The 23886-nt window shown below is 38.9% G+C and overlaps 2 protein-coding genes across 6 annotated transcripts in view; both read left to right on the forward strand.

Annotated features, from left to right (window-relative positions):
- Positions 1–1491: 1491 nt before the first annotated feature.
- On the forward strand, positions 1492–9805 carry syncrip (synaptotagmin binding, cytoplasmic RNA interacting protein). 4 transcript variants are annotated; one of them, XM_050057986.1, is made up of 11 exons: positions 1492–1651; positions 2580–2739; positions 4246–4364; positions 4495–4716; positions 5067–5243; positions 5537–5672; positions 5792–5997; positions 6168–6317; positions 6445–6566; positions 6670–7208; positions 8770–9805. In XM_050057986.1, the coding sequence occupies exons 1-11, from the start codon at positions 1649–1651 to the stop codon at positions 8796–8798; spliced, it is 1863 nt and encodes a 620-aa protein (XP_049913943.1). In that variant the 5' UTR covers positions 1492–1648; the 3' UTR covers positions 8799–9805. The 4 variants fall into 4 exon arrangements, with proteins under 4 accessions (XP_049913943.1, XP_049913945.1, XP_049913946.1 ...); XM_050057988.1 differs by having other exon boundaries at positions 8773–9805; XM_050057989.1 differs by lacking the exon at positions 8770–9805 and adding an exon at positions 7342–7886.
- Positions 9806–12970: 3165 nt separating this feature from the next.
- LOC126398395 (sorting nexin-14-like) overlaps positions 12971–23886 on the forward strand; it is a 30165-nt gene continuing 19249 nt past the window's right edge. For both annotated transcript variants that reach the window (XM_050057704.1, XM_050057705.1), the window contains exons 1-13: positions 12971–13156; positions 13354–13506; positions 15199–15319; positions 15476–15549; positions 17823–17901; positions 18171–18214; positions 18301–18388; positions 20044–20128; positions 21639–21795; positions 21956–22031; positions 22396–22440; positions 22543–22623; positions 23435–23549. In XM_050057704.1, coding sequence (XP_049913661.1) covers positions 13367–13506; positions 15199–15319; positions 15476–15549; positions 17823–17901; positions 18171–18214; positions 18301–18388; positions 20044–20128; positions 21639–21795; positions 21956–22031; positions 22396–22440; positions 22543–22623; positions 23435–23549 — 1105 coding nt within the window. In that variant the 5' untranslated portion in view covers positions 12971–13156; positions 13354–13366. The remainder of the gene's footprint in view (positions 13157–13353; positions 13507–15198; positions 15320–15475; positions 15550–17822; positions 17902–18170; positions 18215–18300; positions 18389–20043; positions 20129–21638; positions 21796–21955; positions 22032–22395; positions 22441–22542; positions 22624–23434; positions 23550–23886) is intronic.

The following is a 23886-nucleotide window of genomic DNA, read 5'->3' on the forward strand; positions in this document are numbered from 1 at the left end:
GACCCCTCACTCTCCATCTGGTCCTTTAGTCATCCATCCTTCTCGTAGGCTATATCTGTAGTTAACATCTCTGTCGTCAAGGAAACCCTGGATGCTGAGTCTCAGTCTTCCACCTTGTTGCCTCCAGTGTGGGTGGGGGTCTGTTACAGCCATCATTACCTCTTTAAAAGAGACTTGGAGACTTTTCTTAATGTTAGTAATTACTACCTTCCCTCAGTCTGTTACAACCACCTACACCTAACTAAAAACACATGGCAGTGCAACAGAGTGAGAAGAAAACAACAACAACCTGGTATTATTATACTGGTCAGTGAGATAAAGACATTCAGAGACTTGTGTCAGTGTTGTCATTAAGTATTGACATATAGCCTCCTATACTTTACAGAGCAAAATACATAACAGTAGGCCTATAGCATGCATCATATGTTACCTTGCCTCTGGTACATGCGTCAAGAATTATTCAAAAGGAAATTAAATATAAAAAAAGCCCTGGTGCAGGACGAGGGCTGTGTTAGCCTCACCAGATGTGAAGCCTGCCCGGGACACAAAGGTTTTCCAATCAGGGTTGTTAGTCTTTGATCGGAGTTGCTGTCATCAGACCTTAGGTACTCAAAAGGACTTGGCCAGTATCTTCTCTATGTGGAGGAGCTGAGGCCTGAAGTCGAGGGTGCTGGCTCTTCATCGCTGTGCTCACAGGTTTTAACAAGAAGTTTTTCACATTATAACAATATATTTTCACGTTATAACAATTAGTTTCACATTATAACAATATAGTTTCATGTCAAAATGTGATAACTTATATTGTAAAAACATGAAAAGTTACTTTTTTATTTTAAGCATAAATTACCGTGAAACTTTTCACGTTATAACAGAAATTTTTTCAAGTTTTTACAATGTAAATGATCACGTTTTAACATGAAACTATATTATATTATATATATTATAATGTGAAAATTTATTGTTATAACGTGAAAAACTTCTTGTTAGAACAATAAACTTTTCACATTATAACGTAATGCTGATCCATTATTTTTTTTCCTGATGTGGCAGCAATACGCTTCCATAGTTTTCTAGTTCAATTTAATATTTTTGAGTATTTTTACTGTTTTTTTTTCTGCATTGGGTCGCCTACTGTTACTTTTAATACTTTAAGTACATGTTCCTGCTAATACTTACTTTTACTGGTAATATTTACTTTTACTTCTCATAGAGTATTTTCATAGTGTGGTATTAGAAGTCTAATTGTCATAGCAGGATGTGAATACCCCACCACTGGGCTGGCAAGAAAAACAAACACTAAAGTGGAGTATGCTTGCTAAACCATGGTGGTTGTGTGATAAATGAGTATTTGTGTTATCGTGAGAGAGTCTAGGTAAATTAATGTTAGTGATACAAACTGCAGAATAAAAACAGTCACTGCGTCACTGTCTGTTGACCGGATGTATGAAAACTGAGCAGCCCGTGAGAAGCAGTCTAAGAAACCCCTTACATGCAGGCAAGAAGCAGAGATCGCGACGTTACGTCGTAGCCATTTTGTTTCACCGGGAGTAAAGAAACCAACCTTAAAAGCACCGGCGTGAATATTTTCCTTTATTTGGAGCACCTTCAACACGGCGGATCAGCATCGTGCACCCAAGTTTAGATTCGCATGGTGAGTACACACCGAGCTGATCGTTACAGAACGGAAACACGCTGTGTTTTGTTTGTGAGTTACCGGCCAGTGTTAGCCACGGAGCAGTTCGTTTATATGGCTAGCCGGCATTTTGAAAAATGGGCCCGCTTTGATTCACCGCCGGTTAAACGGATGTGGTATGCATGGTTAATGTGCACCAAATGTGGGGGATTAAACCAACACCAGAAAAGATACAGTCGTATGGTTTATTTGCTAACATTACTCTTATATAGTTTGCACGTCCACGCGTGTGGCGAAGACTGGGGCCTGTGATCCTCATGAGCCAGCGATGCTAGCTAACATCAGCTAACAGGCGTGGTGGATGTTTGGAAACTAGCTTGGTTCAAGCGGAGATGTTTTTATGTTAGTATTTTTGTTTCATTGCAGTTAAGTGAGAACGGTAGTCGCCTTTTTTTCAAATGAGTGTCTGGCGTTAAAGTCAAAGCCATACATGTGATCCAAATGGTGTTTCAGTTTCAGACTTGAGTGTAACGTTAGTGATCACACACATTTTTACCACCGTTGCAACTCTGTTAACATTACAGCTTGCAATTACTGTTAACCATAGGCATAAATTATTATATACATGTGTATGTCTTTGCTCCATCGTTTGACTTTGCCCTCCTTATGTCGTAGATTACCTTTGTTGCTTGCGTAATTTTCCTTATATACATAATTAATGAGCAATGTGAGAGTGAGGCTGTAACGTTATTTAAGATTTTTAGTGCCAACCACTGCTTTTCTATCCAACTGTTGTGCACACGACATCATGAAACACAGCAGCCACTCAGGCATTACAGTCTATCAACAGTGTCCTCTCTGGCGCCAAATCGCTCTCCTAATGTGTTGTTGCTCTTGTAACTTCAGCTGTGTGTTTGGTAACTCTGCAATAATCTCATCCGCACAGATGTCTGGAGACATGGCCACAGATCATGTAAATGGGAATGGTACGGAGGAACCCATGGACACTACAGCGGAGGTGACCCGCTCAGAACACTTCCCAGCTTTACTGGAGGCTGGTTTACCTCAGAATGTGGCTGAGAAGCTAGATGAACTTTACGTTGCAGGTAAGCAGAGGCTCAATCTGTGTGGTGTGAGCTCTCCCACTGTTCTTGCCTTTACCTGCTTTGAGAAAAACATGTTCATACAAATGTAAGGCGTCACCATGCTGTGGATATACAGAACTTGTCAGAGATGTGCAATAACTGAGGATTATCTAGTGTAATTTAGCATGTCCAGAAATACTTTTGTATTGTGTGGGCAGTAGTGGCAGAAGTACTAAGATCTATCACCTAAGTAAAAGTGGCAATGCCACAGTGTGAAAACTCTCTGTAAGTTAAAATCCTACATTCATAATTGGATTTAAGTAAAGTAAAGTGATGTATTAATATGTTCATCACTGAAATGTTGCAGGTGGTAACAGTGAGGCGTATTGTAATTACTTGATATACTTCTGGGTAGTTTAATCTAAAATAATAAACCATAAATTGTCAGTGTTTCGTCACATAACGTACAAGAACCTCAAAATTGTACTTGAATGACAGTACTACGATAAATGCACTTACTTAGATTTCACCACTGTCTGTAAGGCCTTTGTCATTAAATTCTACCTTAAAGGATATGGCTGGGGATGTTCCCTCTCTGTTTTGAAAGAGGGAGTAACACATTGTTCATTTTGGTGTTTTCGTGTAATTTATTGATGACAAAAAAATATTGACTAACCTTTAACCTTTCAGTATTGATTGCTTTTAACAATGGTGTCCTGGGAAATAAAAACACCATTTAGTCATTGTCAGTAGCGCAATTGGCCAAAACCTGTAATCAAGGCGTTGTTTTAAGTTGGTGTACTAATCATTTTGAGCAGCCGGATGTCAGAGTGAAGCGAGTTGTTTGCAACTAAAGGAGAGTTCTTCTAACTGCTGGTTTGGCTTGCATCTTTTCCCGTATAATAATAAGTTACCTCTGTGTAGATTAAATCATGAGAGGCCAATTTCCTTGCAGAAGTCAAAGTATTTACTATTTTGTCCGCACTTACTTATTTACTAATCAGTGAGTTGATTCAGATCTAACTGTTGTCATACTGTTAAATATAGAAACTGGATTTAATAGGTTTTAGCCAAAAAGCATTCCAAGAAATGTAAATTGAAGCCAGCTGGTACTGTGACATGCGTAGAAACAAAAGAGCAGCTGTCTGTCTGCAGCAGGTGTGACTCTTTGAGCACGAGCCACAAGGATGTTCTCCAGAGCATTGTTGTTTGATTTTTACTAGTCGACTTATGCTGCATGTCTTGAGGAGATTTGATTGTATTGAAACTTGGCACTGTATGGGGCTGTAAAACATTAGCATATGTGATAATGAAACTTTGATGGAATCGGGTCATTGTGCTTTCAGATATTTTCTTCAATTCATCCTGGTACAGATCACTTATTATTAATAAGCCTAGATTGTGCAACTGTTTCACACCTGCATGAGTCACATGTCCTTTGTCTGCCAGTGCTAACCTGCCCTGATGATCAAGTGTTTTTCTTCTTTTTTAACACCACATTTACTGTATTTTTTGTTTGCTCATTAGGCCTAGTAGCACATAGTGACCTAGATGAAAGGGCTATTGAAGCTTTGAAAGAATTCAATGAAGAGGGAGCCCTGCAAGTGCTGGTCCAGTTCAAAGAGAGTGATCTGTCACACGTGCAAGTAAGTTTAATCATCTGAAAGACAGCTGGGTCTCTCTCACACTCTACATTGCACACTGTAATGTCATTTTATTTGTGCATAAAATGGGGGTAAATATCCACGTTCCTATAACAGTTCTTGTCTCTCCCAGAACAAAAGTGCCTTTCTCTGTGGGGTGATGAAGACTTACAGGCAGAGGGAGAAACAAGGGACTAAAGTTTCAGATTCCACTAAAGGACCAGATGAGGCTAAAATCAAAGAACTCCTGGACAGAACCAACTACACACTTGACGTCACAACAGGCCAGCGGAAGTATGGCGGGCCCCCACCTGAGTCTGTGTACTCTGGTGCCCAACCCAATGTTGGAACAGAGGTACACTTTGTCATGTTTTGTTGACAGTCAGCCAACGATTGAAGCTGAATTTTTGTTCTTTAGAGTTATAATAATTGTTTCAACAGCTTTTTACTTTAGCTCTAGTCTGTACAGACATTATGAAAGACAGGGTTGAGCTGGATTTTGCATTGTCTTAACACGTTAACAAAATAGCTTTAGATATATATGTATATACAGAAACAAAAATTCAAAGGAAAACATGTTAATTTATGTCTTTTGTAGATTTTTTTTTTCTTCTCAGTTTTTCCTCCTTAATACACAGAGATGTAGTTGAGTCTGTAAACATAATGTGTGTATCTTTTAAATGTCAAATTCTTCTTATCTCTTAGATATTTGTAGGAAAGATTCCCCGTGACTTGTTTGAAGATGAGCTGGTTCCTCTCTTTGAGAAGGCTGGGCCTATCTGGGACCTCAGGCTAATGATGGACCCACTGAGTGGCCTGAACAGGGGCTATGCCTTTGTCACTTTCTGCACTAAAGAAGCGGCCCAGGAGGCAGTGAAGCTGGTAAGTTTGTCGGGAATGCTTTTTACACTAGAACAGTCTTCTTTGGAAAACTGAAGTTGGAACAAGAATCAAGTCAGGAAATGCTCCACTTAATAAACTAGAAGCCTGGATTAAATTGTCAACCAGAGGACAAAAGGGAATGAGCATGTGGATGAAAATTGTTCTTGTTTTTTATGTTAAGTATTAAGTTTGTCATAAAAGTGTTCCTTCTCTTAGCAAAAAGTTGGAAGCAGTTGAATTTGCTCGGTATCTTCCACCATCATCACATATATGGTTGATTGTTTTTTTAACAGTGCAATAATCATGAGATTCGCCCTGGCAAGCACATCGGGGTGTGTATATCTGTCGCCAACAACAGGCTATTCGTTGGCTCCATTCCCAAGAGTAAAACAAAGGAGCAGATTGTTGAAGAGTTTGGTAAAGTCACAGGTAAATAAAATAAAAAAAAAAACATGTGATTGTGCTCTGTAACGCACTGCTGCTTTAAAACGTCTTTGTAAACCTGATTACATAATCTCAGAAAACATCTCTTTTCTGTCTGTGTATAGAGGGCCTCAGTGATGTCATACTGTACCATCAACCTGATGACAAAAAGAAGAACAGAGGCTTCTGCTTCTTGGAGTACGAAGACCACAAAACGGCTGCTCAGGCTCGCCGGCGGCTAATGAGTGGCAAGGTGAAGGTTTGGGGCAATGTGGTGACAGTAGAGTGGGCAGACCCCATCGAAGATCCTGACCCAGAGGTCATGGCCAAGGTGAGCTTTGACAATCGCCATGTAATGTGACAGAAAACAACTCAGTTTGAAAGAAGGAATTGTATTTGCAAAGTTGATGGCATAGAGCACTCATTCAGGAATGTAACAATGGCACATCTTGTAAACATTCTGCAGGGTGAGATCTGACCTTCTCTCGTCCCATGTTGCAGGTGAAGGTTTTATTTGTGAGAAATCTTGCCAATGGTGTCACAGAGGAGATCTTGGAGAAGTCCTTTAGTGAGTTTGGAAAATTGGAGCGAGTTAAGAAGCTTAAAGACTACGCCTTCATTCACTTTGAAGAGAGGGACGGCGCAGTGAAGGTGTGATTTTGATTTTTAGTTTTTGTGTCCTTTAGTTTGTCAGCTTGAATCAAGAAAATAAATTGATTGTTGAGCCAAGGACATTTGCAGGAGTTAACAAAGGTGTCTTAACTTGCTGCTTTCTCAGGCGTTGGAAGAAATGAATGGGAAGGAGCTGGAGGGAGAGCCCATTGAGATTGTTTTCGCCAAGCCACCAGATCAGAAGAGGAAGGAGCGCAAAGCACAGAGGCAAGCAGCCAAATCACAAATGTAAGAAATGTCTCAGCAGGTCTTCGGGATCCCATCCTCTGATATTTTGCTCAGCATTTTGTTGTCTTGATTCTTATTGCTTGCCTTCTTTCACCCTCATCAGGTACGATGATTATTACTACTACCCTCCCCCTCCCCACATGCCGCCTCCTGTCAGAGGCCGAGGCAGAGGCGGCAACCGGGGTGGCTATGCTTACCCCCCTGACTACTACGGTTATGAGGACTACTATGACTACTATGGCTATGACTATCACAACTACCGTGGCGGCTACGAAGACCCCTACTACGGGTACGACGACTTCCAGGCCCCAAGCCGAGGACGGGGCGGCAGCAGGGGCTCCCGGGGAGGATCCTCTCCAGCCAGAGGACGGGGTGGCGCCGGGGCACCCAGAGGCAGGGCCAACTTCTCCCAGCGGGGGGGTCCCGGACCAGGCCGCGGTGGGCGGGGAGCAAGAGGAGGCGTGCAGCCGAGAGGGCGAGGAGGGGTACGTGGTGCTCGGGGTGGCCGCGGTGGAAATGTAGGAGGAAAGCGCAAAGCTGATGGGTACAACCAGCCAGATTCCAAGCGTCGCCAGACCAATAATCAGAACTGGGGCTCTCAACCCATTGCTCAGCAACCGCTCCAAGGTGGTGATCATTCTGGTAACTATTCCGGTTACAAATCCGACAACCAGGAATTTTATCAGGATTCTTTTGGGCAACAGTGGAAGTAAACCAGTAGGGCTTTGATAACAAAATACGTGTTTATTGTTTTTGTTTTTGTCTTTTTATTTAGAGACTTGATCTGATTGGCCCTCAATCCCATACGGTTGCCTGCATTTTTTCCTCAAAATTGGTGACATCTGGCAAGATATCTTTCTGTACATATTTTAATAATCCGCTTGGACTCAAACAGTAGTCACACTCCCACCTGTTTCTGGCGAACTGGTTTTTCTTTTTTTTTCTCCTTTTGGTTTTTTTTTTTCCTCTTTTTTTTAAGATGGTCGTTTAAAAGATTTTCCATAATAACGTTTGAAAAAATTTTTAGATGCAAATGTGCTCGAGCTGTCTATTTGGCTATAGCTTTATGTATGTTTTTAGAGATTCTGGTTTCCATGTTTTAAGTAGCTAACAGCAACAAAGCATATGTCTCCTAAACATGTATTTAAAACAAATGAAAATACAATTTGTATTGTCACAAAGTAATGCGTGTCTTGTTATTGAAAAGAAGAAAAAAAAGGACCGTCGTAGTCCTATTTTTTGGCTTTACATTTTGGCTTGTATTCTTTGCTGTTTGTCTGCTTTAATAAACATACACGCACACGTGTACAAAACCTCAAATTGTGTTGCAAATTCATGTTTCGGCAAATTCTCTCTTCAAATTGCCTTCAAATTTAAGGCTCCTTGTGGAAGAAAATGGACTAAAGGTTTGCCAATGTTGGCCACATGCTACAGTGTCACCTTGCATGCCATCAAATTCCAAATCACCTACTTCTATAGTCGGCATCTCTCAAGTGCTCTGTATGTGTAGTGACATACTTCATCCTTATTAGTTCCTCTCATGTCCAAAAACATAAATGTATCACAAATTGGTGTCCTAAATTCACTGTCAATGCAGCATCAATAGCAAGCCCCTCCCCCTACAAGTCTGCCATACAAGTCCCTTTTGTACCAGTCGGGGGAATAAAAGCACAATTTGATTTATTAATGTCAAAGTGAAGCTTTTCCTTGTCCCAGAAGGATCTACCTAGCTGTTGAAGGCCTGGATACTAATCTTGCATGTCTATCTGAAGGATTGATAATGTGCTATTGTGAGAGATAACTGCCATGCATGATCGCTTGTAGTGTTTTTGTTCAGTTTGCTTTTATAGATTTAATGGCTGCTCTTAACCCCTCCCTTCCTCCTCCTCTTCTCTCTGCCTGTTTTAGCGTGTCCACGTTTCACCTGCTGCACCTCAATTTAATTTACAATCCGAACCAGGCCGATTCTCTGCTTGTCGTCCTCTTTAAGGCATTGACATGTGCATGTTAAATCGGAGGGCGTGCGAGTCTGTGGGAGTGCTTTGTCTTCTAATGTATGCAAATTCATGTTTTACTTGTTACACAGTTCCTCATTTAATGAGTGAGTGTGTGAGCGCGAGGGACTCAAAAACAGTAGATGTGTGTAGATGTAATGTGATCCTGTTTTCCATTCTCTAATTGCTTCCTTTTGTTACCTGACTAGCAGGAAAAAGGGGTCGAGGCCGGTCCTGATGTGTCGCTATGAAGACTGACCAGTGTATGGCGTCACACACACTGCAGGCTGCCAGTGGATGGGAATGGTAAGGTCAACTGACTCAGTGGTCCAATGGTATTCCAGCCTTTTTTTAAGGAGCAGATCTCCTAAAACTGCCATGTTCGAAGATAATCAGAAGAGCAAAACTTGAGCTTGCTTTTTTTGTTTTAAAAAAGAGGTGACTTTTAAGTTTATAAGCCCTGTGCCCCCAGCCCCAAATATGCCATTTGAGACTTACTGAGTAGGAGTTCAGAATGGACATCCTCCTGGAAAAGTCTTTGCACTTTTTTTGTTTAAGTTTGGAGTGGTTTGGTGGAATTTGATGCTTTTCTTTTTGTCTTTTTGAGCTCTTAAACTACATCTTTTACAATGGACTAGACCTGATGATCTATGATTATCAGAGATAGTGTTGAGGTGTGATCAGCTGGTCTTGAAGGTCGGGCATTCCAGGAAAATGGTTCTTTAAGAACGTTAGCCACCAAGGGTCCGTTAACTACCTCAGTTTCGAGGACTGGCCTGCTCTGTCCCATTTTGTACTTGAGGAAACTGAGGCAGGGTTCGACCCCCCAAACTCCCACTCCACCTCAGAGATATGCACAGGCAACAACAGAGCACTTAATGGATTTTAGCTCTCAGTTGAGACTTGACGTAGGCTGCAGCTGCTGTAGACACGTTAGCTGGTCCTCCTGAAATGAGCCTGAACGAGCCTTGCTGTCTTGAGAAATGAACAGAGTGAATATGTAGTTTACAGACAGGAGTTGTTTTGTAACTTGTTACTTTTTCTTTGTAAAATCCTAAATGCCTGGAAACCACAGTCATCCTTTGTCTTCCACGATGGGAAAACTGTCTTTTGTTTTTGTTTGTACCCGTCGATGTACGGATGTTTGCAAAGTGATGTCTCAGGCTGTCTGTTCTGCACAAACATCTGTGACGTCAGAGGTCATTCACGGATGACCACTGACATCCAGTCGCGCTACCTTTTTTTAAAAATTTTATTTAGTCTTTTAAGCAGGTCTGGAAGAATATGAATTTATTTCCAGGTCCTGAAAAGTTTAAGAAGAAATTAAGTTTAAGAAACTAGACATGGCATGGGAAAGTTTTCATCGCAAGAAGCATGATTATACGTTTCACATTGTATGTCCCTGTAGATTATCATGCCATATATGTGGTTGTGACAAACTTTCTATAAACTGGTGTTAATTCGTGTCTACACATTATACTGGAAATCAAAATGTTAGGAATTTAAAGGAGGAATCCATCCTAATGTTAAGCTTTTGGAGAAAATAACAGGCTTTTAGTGATGTACCTTGCACTTTAGGGCACATGTGGCTTCACAGGGTGTGTAATAATGTACCTGCAGAGCGCAGCTACACACGTTATTATCTACAGTACTTAAAATGATTTGATTGCTTGTGTAAATTGATCAGTGAGGGTTTTCTCTTGTGGTTTTAGCTAATAAAAATCAACTAAAATCCAGCTTTTCTGTAAACCGTCAATAGAAATTGGAGATGATTGTCAACAAATCCCACAAAAATACCAAAACCAACTGTGTAAATTAATCTCTGAATACTCTCAGACTGCTTGTCTGTAGCCGTCAGCTCCAAGCTCATTGGTTCCTGCTGAAGATGTCATTAAAACCATAAATATATAGTTATGTTTAAAACAAAAAGTATGTCACTGAAATAGCGCATTTGTGGGGACTATTTTCATCTGCGGATTAATCCACATTTGGTGTTCTAGTGAGTTTTGGGGCAGCAGGACGGTGCATGTGGGTCAAAATAAATCAGTGTGTGTGTTCATGGTGATGAAGGAACATGTCACCCAGTGCAGCAGTGTGGTTTATTGGTGTGTTTTGGACAATAGAGCTCTATGGCACAGAGGATCAGGCTGTGATACACACATGTGGACACGTTCACTGTTGGTTTTGTACACTTTATGGGATTTGTTGATAACACGAAACATCTAGAGTATTACCAGACTTGTCCGTTTAAATGATGCGAGATATTTACAATCACATTTTGGTGTCGTAAAGTCACAGTGTATGGAGCACTTTATAGGGCTTACAGTTTACATCATTGTTAGGCAATCACACAGGGAATGTGCACAGAGATCTATGTCTTCACTCATATAATGTAATGCACCCACAAGATGTTTGAATTATGAAATGTGGCCATGGCTGTATAGCAATATTTATAGTCCCTGTCTTTTTATAACTCCAATGCTTTTCTGGGAGTGGTAAAGGGCATTCTGGGAATTGTAGTTACATAATGAAGTAGTGCAAATTTACTGCGTCACAGAGAAACTTTTCGAATGGATTATATGTTACAGACCTACATGGTTTTTGATGGTGACAGTGTGTTAGGTTGGATTTCTCCTTTAAGCTCTTTTTAAACATCATTAGTGTGTAGTAGTCTTTTTGCCTTTTTGTGACATTTGCCATGAAACGCAGTGTCTTTGAATCTCACTCATGTTTAGCGTTCTTCAGAAAGGATTGTGCAGCTTGTTCTTTCTCTTTTTACCAGGTTTGTGAAAAAGAGACAGATTTTTTTTCATGCTAGTATTGACTCTGTTGGATTCCCAAATATAAGAGTCAAGAATGATTTTTTTTTTTTTTTTTTCGTTTTGTTTGTTTTTGCTAACAAGTGTGTTTGCATTCTTGCAAATGAATTGTTTTATACTGTACAGTGAGGTGAGTTAAACCTATTTTTCTAATAAAGTTATTGACTTTAAACTTGGCTTGTGTGTTTCATTGTATTGCAACTGCCATTCTTTGTAAATATGTTTGATTTGGATCATGGATCAATCACAAATTTTAGATTTCTATTTAAATAACTAACAAAAATCTAGGTTAACATTTTAGAGGTCCTGAAAATGTTTACTTGTGCAGGTCTATAATATTTTCTGCATAACTGTAGTGCTGGTTTTAAGCTATCTATATGGCAATAAAATTGTTTCAATTACAGAAATTGGTTTTCCTTAAACCTACAGACAATCCTTCACAAATAAAAACAAAATAAGTGGGTTTGTTGTACTTTTATTAAATCATTTGAAAAATTAATCTGTATTGGCTGAGAAGTATAAATAAATGTTCCCCTACTCTGATGATTTTTACAGCCTCCAGTGGTGGAAACCATACTTGGATTAAGATCTGGCCCTTAAACATGAAGAGAGGCCCCGTGTATCCACACATCTTCAAATTACAATAAACAATGTGTCATGGGAATTTTAAAATTAAATCAGGAAATGTTTTGGAATGAAAGTGATCACTTGATTACTAATACATATTTGTTGACATTTCTCAATTTTGGGACCAATAAAGGTGTAAAGGCATCTTACCTCTTATCTGTAGTCCAAGTCACTTCTGACTATGGATCGCCTTAACGGAAGTGGCGTTATTTGGATTTAGGGTTGCCATGTCCGCTTAGAAAATACACGGTGCGTTATATCTTATCAAGTAAGTCATGACTCTCTAATACCAATAATAAAACGGTACAAATACAATACTCAAAGAGGGGGGAAGATGAAATAGATTTTTTTTTTTTTTAAATATTTTATTTGCCATTGCACTGAAATAGAGCTTAAACACACACATAGTTTTGAAAATAGCTGTAAAACAGCTGGCTATTGAGCAATCACTTAAAAAAGGCAAATATTCTTTTTTAAATAACAGTGAACTGAATATTTTTTGATTATAAGTTGGACAAAATAAGCAATACATGATGTTAGACTTCACAGACCAATTCACAAGATGGAGAAAATAATTTGAAAACCTTTCAGGTGCAGCCCTACACTAATAATGAATAAAGTCCACATTTTTTCCTATATGACATTTAGAAATGTAAGCACATTTTCTTGTGCCTAACCTGTATAAACAAAGAACAAATATGGCAATTCAACCTTCTGTTTAACTTGCTTGTAACTGTAGCAAAATAACGCAAATGTAGAATGAAATGAAAGTAAATCATTTTATTTTGTCTTTTTCAGATGAATGGGTAATTACGATATGCGTTATTTGATTAGTGTATCATTGTTGGCCATATAATCCCATTAAAAACTGTATTCGAAGACGATTAAAAGTCGTAGTTCTGTCTTTAAAAAACATCTCAAGATTAATTTACGTGCATCTCTGGCGGATCTGGCAACCCAGGTCGGATTAGAAAACATTCCATCTGTCAGGGAAGTCGATCGGGACTTTCAAAAAAAAAAAAAAAGGAAAACATGAAGTAGACACTTTGGAAACTTGAATTTGTGACTAGTCTGGCCGACAGCCGAAGACTGTGCTTGTGGATAAAATGTGTTGTATTATATGAAGAGGTGCTCCGACAGTATTGTCGCCGTAAGTTTGTTCTAGTAAAACTAACGCCAACTGCTAGCTAGGTCAGCTAACTCGGACTAGCTGTCTTCGACGTAGTGTAAACTTAAGTCACATTTTAAATGGCTAACCTCATTTTTACCAGGGATAACTCATTAAAACAGGTAGAAACCGTCACTTATGGTGTCGACTTGCTATATGAAATATGTGTATGTCAACAGGTCCTTCGTAAGGATGGCGGGTATTTTATTAACATATTTGGAGAATGTGAAGCGGGGACTGAAGATTGACGTCCTGAGAGAAGCCGGACGTCAGTATCCAGTCTTCTGCTTCCTGCTGCTGTCTATGGTGGCTCTGACTTTGCTGCTCAACAGGTAAACTCCAAAGAAAAGAACTGAAGTAAAAAAGTGTGTTTACTGGGCTTATCTTTTCTGGGTTATCTCTGGACAGTGTGTTAGACGTGATGTGTGGTGCAGTCAGGAGTGCTGCAGGAGAGTGTCAGATTATCTCTGAACACTATAGTCATGTGATGTCTGGAGGAGTCTGACCTGCTGCTCCTGTCTTATCAGGGCAGAGCTGTTATACATCGTTGTCTCTAACAAAGACACTGAGTAGGTTTAAACTGTGATTTTGCCAGTCCATAGTATGTCCCTCTGATATTCCCTGATCCAGTTTAAGTCGTACTAACCCAGGACTGACCTTCTGTTTCTGTTATGAGGTTTGAAGAATAGCTTTGCACAAGCAACACCCTGCCTGTTTATTTCAGCTTGTTATAGGCATTATTGTGCCCTTACACTGGAACAGGAACCTATTCCTATTAAAACCTGCACACATACTGATACCAAGCTTCCACTTTCTTTTACCTATGACTGATGATTTCTTCTGTTCTTACTGATCTGTTGCTCAGAGGGATCTTTGTCTGTTTCTGCCCTTTCAGTTGTATGGTTGAACTGTTGTACAGCATTTTGTGTGCATGTATCAAACAAACCCTTCACACAAAGTAACATCTATTCGTAAATAGGGCTGCCACGATTAGTCGACTAATCGATGACTAATCGACTATTAAAATAATCGGTGACTATTTAGTAGTCGACTACTTTCAGTCATTTTTCATAGGAAAGCACTATAAAAGTACCCCAAAATACTCTTACTGCAGCTTCTTACGTTCAGATATTGGCAGCTTTACACACTCTCCCGTGACAGTGAACTAAAACCCTTTGGTGTGAGTACGAAACAAGACATTAGATGACATAATGTTGGGGTTTGGGCGAGACAGACCGACATTTTTCAACTTTTTAACACATTTTTCGATGAAATGATTAGTCGACTAATCAAAGAAATAATCGACAGATTAGTCGACAATGAAAATAATGGTTAGTGGCAGCCCTATTCGTAAAGAGGACTTTGTACAACCTAAAAACATCAAAGACCATTCAGACATATAAAGTAGTCCTCTCAGACATCTGACTGTATCCAATCAAGCTTTGTGCAGGAGATAACAAACTTTTCAACTGTACAATATATGCATACATTATTAATTAACAGCGATGATAAAAATGAATTCCAGTATTCGATCCAGGTCTGTCTAGTTTTTAGAGGTGTTTACTGTTGATGTGTAAGGGAGAGTTACAAAGACATTTTCATTATTTATTGCACTGATTACTTAATGAATAATATGACTTTAGCTGCAGCACAGGTGCAGTGTACAAAACCATAAAATCTTATTTCTCATCCAATATCAATCACGTTATTGAAAGATTAACAAGTAATAGGTCTATCTGCAATTTTAAAAACTGATGTCTTCAAATGTCTTGTTTTGCCTGATTAAAAAGTCCAATATAATATGATAGAAAGAGGGCTGTCTGTGTTTTTAAAGGTATTGAAAAACATACCTTCACGGTTTCTAAGTACCCTGGTACACTGTAATACATATAATACCTACAAACACAGGGAGCTGCCCCAGAGTCAACACTGATTACTGTTACTTTTTATTATTTGAGCAGTTTTAGTGAGTATCTTTGGGTCATTTACATGTGTTTTAATCCTGTATAATAATCTGCCTCTAGGTATATCCACATCCTGATGGTCTTCTGGTCATTCCTGGCTGGTGTCGCTACTTTCTATTGCTCCCTCGGACCGGAGTCCCTCATACCAAATATCCTCTTTACCATAAAGCCAAGAAACAAAGTAAGTCAGAAGCCTGAGACATGTAGCTGAGAAGTATGTGAAGCCTGGTTGATATTTATTTAACTAGCATTCACACAGATGTTTTCTCCAGTTTTATGTATATATTGTGTGATATAACAGATTGAGGAAACAGTTGATTCCTTTTTCCTCCGACAGCGGCAGGAGCAGGAGTTGTTTCCTCTGGGCCACAGCTGTGCCGTGTGTGGGAAGGTCAAGTGCAACCGTCACCGGTACGTTCACAGGATTTATCTTCAACAGATAAATGCTTAATGTGATACCTAGTGAACAGACACACAACTAACAAGTGCATGTACATCTACTCCATCGTTTCTTTACAGTGGTGGATTGTAACTAAGCACATTTACTACTTTTTATGCTACTTAATATTTATACTCATATATATATATATTTCAGAAGCAAATATTTAAGTTTTTTTTTCTCATCTACATATACATTTTTGATGCCTTTTGTGGATAGAGTTAGTGGAGAGGTGACAGAAAATGAGGCAGAGAGATGCAACAAAGGTCCATTTTCGGATTCGAACCGGGGACATTGCAGCTCTTGGTCGGCCAACTCCTCTGTGGGTCATTCCGTTTAAAACGGGAGGTTCTTGTCCACATTTGAGATTTTGTTCAACCTCATGCATATGCAATGTGAGACCAGAACATCATGACATTTGATAGGGGCACAGGCAGAACAACTACTCTGCTGCATAATGTACAACTGTATTTGATTAGTGGTGGTGTGATACAAAATTTCAGGGGCTCTAACCTAAACATAATCCGATATATGACACGAGTGACAAGCCAAGGTTGCAGGTTGTTGCTTTTTTGAGATGCCAAAATGGTGATGTGGAAAATTTCCCTAGGACCATTGAAATTTGTGTGAAAAGGGGTTTTATATGTTGGCATTTCATGTGTAAAGGTGCAAGTTCCTTCCATGACTCTATCTTTATTTTGAACAAGATATGAGGCTTCTTATGGCCACTTGACGAGCCATGCATATATTGAGCACAGAAAAAGAGAAACTGGGACCTCTCTGTTAGATCTGATAATAGGTGTCAGGTGTGATTGGTTAGGGTTGTTCTCCAGGAGCAGGGTTGGAGACAACTAAGATTATGCCGTTGAATATATTATCAGCCTCCGTCAGACAATGTTTGTTGGATGCCAGCTGTACATGTTCTGTCAACCATCCAAGCACCAGCTACCACTGGGAGGAGATTACTATAGAACCTGGATAGGAATAACAACAGAGATATTGAAGTGGCTTTTTAGCACTTCCATTTTGCAGTTAAGTGAGTGTATAATCAGTTGAGGAAAAGGCACCTTTTGCATCATTCTGTAACATTGTCCATGTGTCAATACTTAGGGGGACTGCCTGGGGCCCCAGAGCCACCTACTTAACACTTGTTTCCATTTTTAAGAGCCAATAATAAAAAGCGACTTCTGCTTGTGCCTCTCAATCAGTTGAGTCTGTTTTACACCGTTTTGTCTGTACTGCTACCAAATTTCATGGCAGAATGAGTTATATTTCTGAAGATACTGAACCATATAAATGGCATATTGCCAAATATGTTTTTTGGGGAGTGAAATAACATTTCCAGTAGCAATGCAATTCTCAATATTCTGCCAAAATATTTTACAGAACTTAATTTTTGGTCTCAAATAGCATATTTATAGATAAGGTCTGAACAAAATCCAAACTGTAAACAAAAACCTCACAAATAACTCCTGTTTCTTGACTCATACATTTTTCCACATAGATTACATATAACCTGTTTATTAGAACTAATGATTTATTATAGATTTAGCTTCCCAGCTGTACATAAAGTAGTTTAAATGAACTTAATATCAACCTCATATGAACAGTAAACTGCTGCTTACAAAATAATGCATCAATGATAATAATTCAATAATAAAATATTGTTTCCGCTGCATGATGAATACTTTTACTTTTGATACTTTAATTACATTTTCCTAACAATACCAAGAGGCATACATGTTTTTAAATTACTTATCAAGTGGGCGAGGCATGGGTGTTTTACTTATAATCTACTCCCAGTGCAGTCAACATCTTTTTCTTGGAAAATAAACACAATTTGAAGTCATTTTTAATTGGGATGATTATGTTCTTTTATGAGGGCTCATTACAGTAGTTTGCCACCTAGTGGATATTACTGAGCAGTACCGCTCCAGACGTTAACTTGTCTATCGATTCTTGATGATGGGATCCTGGTCAAGTCAGTTTGTCTGTCATAAATAACGTCTCAATGAGTCATTCAGACACTCACTATTTCTTGTCTTACGACCCAACTCCAAAAGCAAAAACAAACCTTAGCATACAGCGACAAAAAGTCAGCCATGGACACGTCACATTAGCATTTGGATGATAGCTGGAGTGAATAATTATCCTGGTGTTCTCTGTATTTCTCAAGTGTGGTGAGCTGAGATGTGTTCAAGGAGCACATGCTGATGATATGCACAAAATGTTTAATTCTTTGCAGGCCGACGCTGCTCCTTGAAAACTACCAGCCATGGTTGGACCTGAAGGTTCATTCAAAAGTAGACGCTTCAATAGCAGAGGTACCTTAGTGGATGGATACATGTCAACAGTTTTACCCTATAAAAGATTATTGATTAGTTGTTGATATTACACTGACAATATAATTGAGAAACTTATTTTGTACCTTTTAAATGTGTCATCTGTCTATCTTCTGACATGTACTTAGAAAATGATATTTTAATGTGTCATCTGTGTCTGTAAAATTGGAATTCAACTGTTAACATAGGTAGTTCGGCAGTTTTTTTTAAATTTCTGTCCTCTTCTAACTTTTGCTGTCCCCAACCTGCAGGTGTTCGAGTTAGTCCTGGAGAACTTTGTGTACCCCTGGTACAGGTAAGAAGAAAAAAGTGTGCCATCTTTCTTAATTGTTATAGAAAGACATGGAGAAGTTGTTATAAACTCCCTCCTCTGGTTTTCAGGGACATCACAGATGATGAGGCATGTGTGGATGAAGTGAGGATGACCTTTCGCTTCTTCGCGTCAGTGCTCGTTCGCAGAGCTCAGAAGGTGAAGCTTAAACACTCCTCGGCCTGCCAAAAAAGTGCAGTTACAGGAAGAGAAACATTTTTAAGGCTGTAACTAAAAACGTTTTTCATCATTGATTGTCTATCGATTATTTTATTGATTATTGATTAATTGTTTTTTTGTAAAATGGTGAAAAATAATATCCAACAGTCCAGCAGATGTATTCATATTGCTTAAATGGTTTGACCAACAGCCCCAAACCAAAGATACTTCAACTACAATCAATATATGACAGAAAAAGACCCTTGAATTTTCAAATTTAAGAAGCAGGAACTAGCAGTTATTTTAGTACACCAGCGAATCACCCAAGTGACTAATCATTGGAGCTCTACAAATTTCTTTCTTTTGTAAAAGTTCTTGCTAATTTACATAGAAGAAGAAGAACAGTCAGGTTGTTGCTAGTCTCGCCACCAGACAATCAGAGATCTCCGCCTTCTGATAGTCTGGGGACACTGCTTTCTAAAGTGTGTTTAACACACCGGACAAAGCAACGCCCTTTGCATTTTTTCAAAGGACACTCCCTCCCGGAAATGTGCGCTCCCCCTTTCCTTGTCCGCAAGGAAACAAACACACAGAGAGCCTGAAAATGGATGCCGAGAGATTTAACTCCGTTTTATCAAACGTGTGTTCAGTCCACAAAATTGTGGAAACGAAGGACTTACAGTGACTTTGTTTAAAACTTTTAACGCAGTCGGACTATGTTTACGAGCACAAGAGTTCAGCGAGCCACCGAAGGACCGCCCTGCAGATTTACTATTGGTTCTGCAACGTAGGGAGTTTTTTTAAACTCTGCAATTGTATCCACCCATCTAAACACAAAATCAGGGGGGAAAGACATCAGTCTTTAGTTAAGCAAAGCATCTAAAGACTGACTTGTGAGTCTAGGTTGTTGCATTACTAGAAGACAACTTAATGGCTAATCTTGTACCTTAACATGTTCCTGAAGTGTACTTTACTGTTCATTGATCCTTCAGACTGGAGGATATACTGCTTTTGTTCTGTTTGAGCATTTCAACTTGATGAAGTTGATATAACCAGCAGCAGTAAAGTCACTACAGATGAAGAAGTAGCAGGTAGCTCAAGCAGACAGTTAAAAGTTAGACATTCAAATTCTATCTGTTTATCGAGCTTACTGAGTTTTCGATCTTTTAACTACCCCACTCGTGCACAAAACTCACTGGCTCTTAATATCCCAACTGTTAGAACGGAGGTAGGAAAAATTGCTTTTGGTTATTTCGCTTCTCTTAAATGGAATAATCTGCTGTCTCAGCTTCAGTTGGATACATTGATTCCTTTTAATCATTTTAAACGCATTCTTATTGACCTCATGCTTTCTGAATGTACATGTACTTGTTGATTTCATTATATGCTTCTGTTGTGTGTATATTATTATTATTGATACGTATTGTAATGTGTATTGAATTGTATTTTATTGTACTGTAATCAGGGCACCATTGGAAATGAGAGCTCGCTCTCAATTGGCCCTCCCTGAATAAATAAAGGTGATATATAAATGCCAGTTTTATGCAAAAAGGAGATTTAGGCATGATCCAGCTGGAGCATGTTGTTGTGTTGTTTAATCCTATAAATGAACTCTGTTTACTCTCTTTGACCAATTTTGCCCTGCTTTTCGACAGGTCGATGTTCCTGCTGTGTTTGCGGACAAAGTGATGAAAGCTGGAATGAAGCATATTGAAATTATTGCAAAAGCTCGACAAAAAGGTATACATCTGTACCAGTCAACATCATAACAGTATTAACTGAATATTCCTGTTTTGCAATTTTTTTTTTTGAAAAAGTGGCAAATTTGAAAATATTATTCATTCAATTATTGTAGGAGTACACGCACATCAGCTCTTCATCAGGTCATCTTCAAGATCATCATCTTTTTTTTTTTTTTTAACAATCTGTTTATTGAATTTTACATTTTAGAAAAACAATAGTGTTCTATACAATAGTAATTACAGATATAAATTCAACATACCCCAGAACAGGACCCCCCCATCCCCATCCCTCCGGCACCTAGCCCCAGCAGATGGATACATATAGTTAAAAGTAAAAAAAAAAAAGACAAACAAAAGGAAAGAAAAAAAAGATGGGTTGATAAAGGAAGAAAGAGGATAAATAAGTAAACAAGTGAATAAATTAATGTATGAATAGATAAAATAAATAATAATAACAGTGGTAATACTCAAGAATAAGAAATAAATAAACAAACAAATGAATAGATTAATAAGATCAATAGGGAAGCATACATATCTAAATTGGCAGAAATATAAATCAATTAAGAAATAAATAAATAAGTTAGTATTAAAAAAAAAAGAAAAAAGTAAATGAGTGAATAAATAATAATTCCAGGAAGGAAGGAAAAAGAAAATAAAAACAACAACAACAAAAAAAACATAGGCTCAGCATAAAAACAACAACAACAAAAAAAACATAGGCTCAGCATTGCAGTACTCAGTTCACAGTGATCAGACATCTTGTGCTATTGGCATAAGACAGGAAGGGATTCCAGGTCTTCTCAAATGAGACATCCTTACCAATCAGGGTCAGTCTCATTTTTTCTAACTTAAGAAAATAAAGCACCTCCTTAACCCAGTTTGTATAGGTATGTGGGACTGGGGATTTCCATTTTAGCAGTATCAACCTCCTGGCCAGCAAAGTTGTGAATGCTATTAAATCTTTTTTAGCTGGGGAAAGAGTAAGTGGGAAAGGCCATACACCAAACAGGGCTGTTAAGGCATAGGGAGTCACATCCCTTTCCAAGATCATCATCTTAAGATGACCTGATGAAGAGTTCACTCAATTATTGACATCACTCATTCTTTCACTCATATTTAACTTCTAGAGACACTGCCAGTAGTCAGTTGTTGAAAATGAATTAAAGAGATGGTGAAAGTTTCACCTCCCAGAACTAGAACTGTACCGTCAAAACTGCAGATAAAACCAAAAAGAAAATGTTACATGCCACCACAAACACCTATGGTGATAAGGATTATGTTTGTGCTGTGGTCATGCTGTTTATTGTGTTTGTTTTATTTACACTAAGAAATAGTAGATATAGACATATTATCGTACTTTACTATCGTAAATCCAGTTCTCCTATTATGGTTATGGTGGAAATGCTAGTGTAAATTGTGTCAGGTAACCTTTGTTTGCAAGTGTTGATAATTGTTTGGTTAAACAGTGAACTGAGTTTAGTGTGCTCCTGCACTGTGTTTTTCTGCAGTGAGCAATGTGGAAGGTTTACAACAGGCAGCTCTGGATGAATACGGCGCCGACCTTCACATCGCTCTGCGCAGCAGAAAAGACGAGCTGCTCTACCTGAGGAAGGTGACGGAGATGCTGTTTCCCTTCGTCATGCCGCCCAAAGCAACAGACTGCAGGTAGGAAAATGCAAACCAGCCTGCAGAGACTCACTCACTCACTGTGTTCAGGGAAGTTAGGTTTGCATCTAAAGGCTGGAGTCTCTGTTAATGACTGTATGATCAAACCAAATGATCATGTGTTAGAAGTTGTAACTGAGACTGAGTTGTCTTTGTTCAGGTCTCTGGCTCTGTTGCTGCGGGAGGTGATGGCTGGATCTGTCATGTTACCAACTATGGATTTCATGGCTGACCCTGTAAGTAGAACAGGAATAATATTTTTTTGGGCAGTGTGATGAATGAGCAGGCCATACTGCACTGTTCCAATACCGCACCTCAAGTGTCATTTGGCCTTACTTTTGAAGAACAACCTTAACTTCATTTGACCACAACATCAGTGATGTTAGATTTAAAACTATGTGAGAATATTCTTCATATTTCTTTATTTTGTGTAAATTTTAAGGTCCCACAGGGTGTAGTGATCAGATGACACAGCATTAGAATAATATAACAGATTAATTATGTGAAAAACAAGTTTTCCATCTTTATGTTTAAGGTTTTACATTTTAAAATGCAACTTAATCCTGACATTAGGATAACATACATTTCTTTGTTTTGCAGGATACTGTGAACCTCATGGTGCTGATATTTGTTGATGACACTCCAGTAAGTTAAAAAAAAAAAAAGCATTTAAGCAGTACTGATAATAGATTTAATCTGCTGTTCATAGTTTACGCATCTTCATTTGTATCTCCTCTGCATCTCCAGCCTGAACCAGCCACAGAGCCTCCGTCTGCTTTGGTTCCATTTTTACAGAAGTATGCAGACGTCAGCAACAAAAAGCCGTCTGTGAGTACAACACTAGGAAAGAGACATTATTTGCTGTACGCCGAAAGATTTCTATTAGATTGAAAAAAAAAAAACATTAAAAGGTGAAATATATCTTCCGTTATACTGCAGATTCTGACCATTTTGTCCCCCTTGCCACCGCTTAAAGGGACAGTTCACCCCAAAAACTCAACAGCAGTGTCTCTTTCCAGACCATGACCAGATTACTCAAAACAATTCACAGACCTTGTTGTGAGCAGTTTCATGTAGGAACTATTTTCTTTCTACCAAACTACACCCCCCCAACCACAGAAGGAAGCGTGCATCTACTGCTAGCTCAGCTAGCAACACGGAGCTAACTAATGTTACAGTTCAGCTGAGGAAGACACCAATAATGTTTACATCTTGCGCTGTCACGAGCATGAGTAGATGCATGCTTCCTTCTGTGTGCTGATACAATTGGTGGGTGTAGTTCAGTAGAGAGAAAATAGTTCCTACATGAAACTGCTCACAACAAGGTCTGTGGATTATGTTGAGTAACCAGGTCATGATTTCTGGAAAGAGACATTGCTTTGAACACCACAAGCTTAGTGCCATCTAGTTTTATTATATTCTAGAGAAGGCAGACATCCTTACAATCTAGACTGATAAATAGCACTACAGGTAGGAGGGAAATTATGTATGTTTGACTTTGGGGTGAACTGTACCTTTAACATACAGTCTGTCTGTGTATCATCTTTCATTAATCTTTCCCTCTATTTTAACTGAGTATTTTTGAAACATTTCCTCTGACGAAGTAGCTATAACTAAACCTCTCCCTCTGGACACACAGGTACTGAAGTTGGACCTGAAGGAGATCAGGGACCAGCAGGATCTCCTCTTTCGTTTCATGAACTTCCTGAAGCAGGAAGGAGCCGTGCATGTGTTGCAGTTCTGCCTTACTGTGGGTAAGAACAAACCTTGCTGTACACTTAATCCTCGAATAAAGCTCAATGGCCTAGCTAGCCTTTAAATTTCAATTAGCCATGCAAGCCTGTAACAATCTCAGTAAGCTAGTTAGATGACCTCTCAAGATCAACACATTTGCAAAATATACAATTTCCTTTCATTCATCCATTCATTTTCTGACCGACTTATGGGTCCAACCTGTGCTCCACATGCACACGCATCACGTCTGGTTTTACAGAGAGACTCAGCAGCTTCAGGAAGAATTACTCTGTATTTATTGTAAACATGTCTTTGCAATTAAACTCCTGTTTCCAGGATAATTGAAATTCCTGCATT

The sequence above is a fragment of the Epinephelus moara genome, chromosome 12, assembly GCF_006386435.1.
Source record: "Epinephelus moara isolate mb chromosome 12, YSFRI_EMoa_1.0, whole genome shotgun sequence".
In the NCBI taxonomy this organism is placed as follows: domain Eukaryota; kingdom Metazoa; phylum Chordata; class Actinopteri; order Perciformes; family Serranidae; genus Epinephelus; species Epinephelus moara.

Coding starts and splice junctions, on each gene's coding strand:
- syncrip (XM_050057985.1), top strand. Junction 4,365..4,494: donor GTGATCTGTCACACGTGCAA/GTAAGTTTAATC, acceptor TGTCTCTCCCAG/AACAAAAGTGCCTTTCTCTG. Junction 5,244..5,536: donor CCCAGGAGGCAGTGAAGCTG/GTAAGTTTGTCG, acceptor TTTTTTTAACAG/TGCAATAATCATGAGATTCG.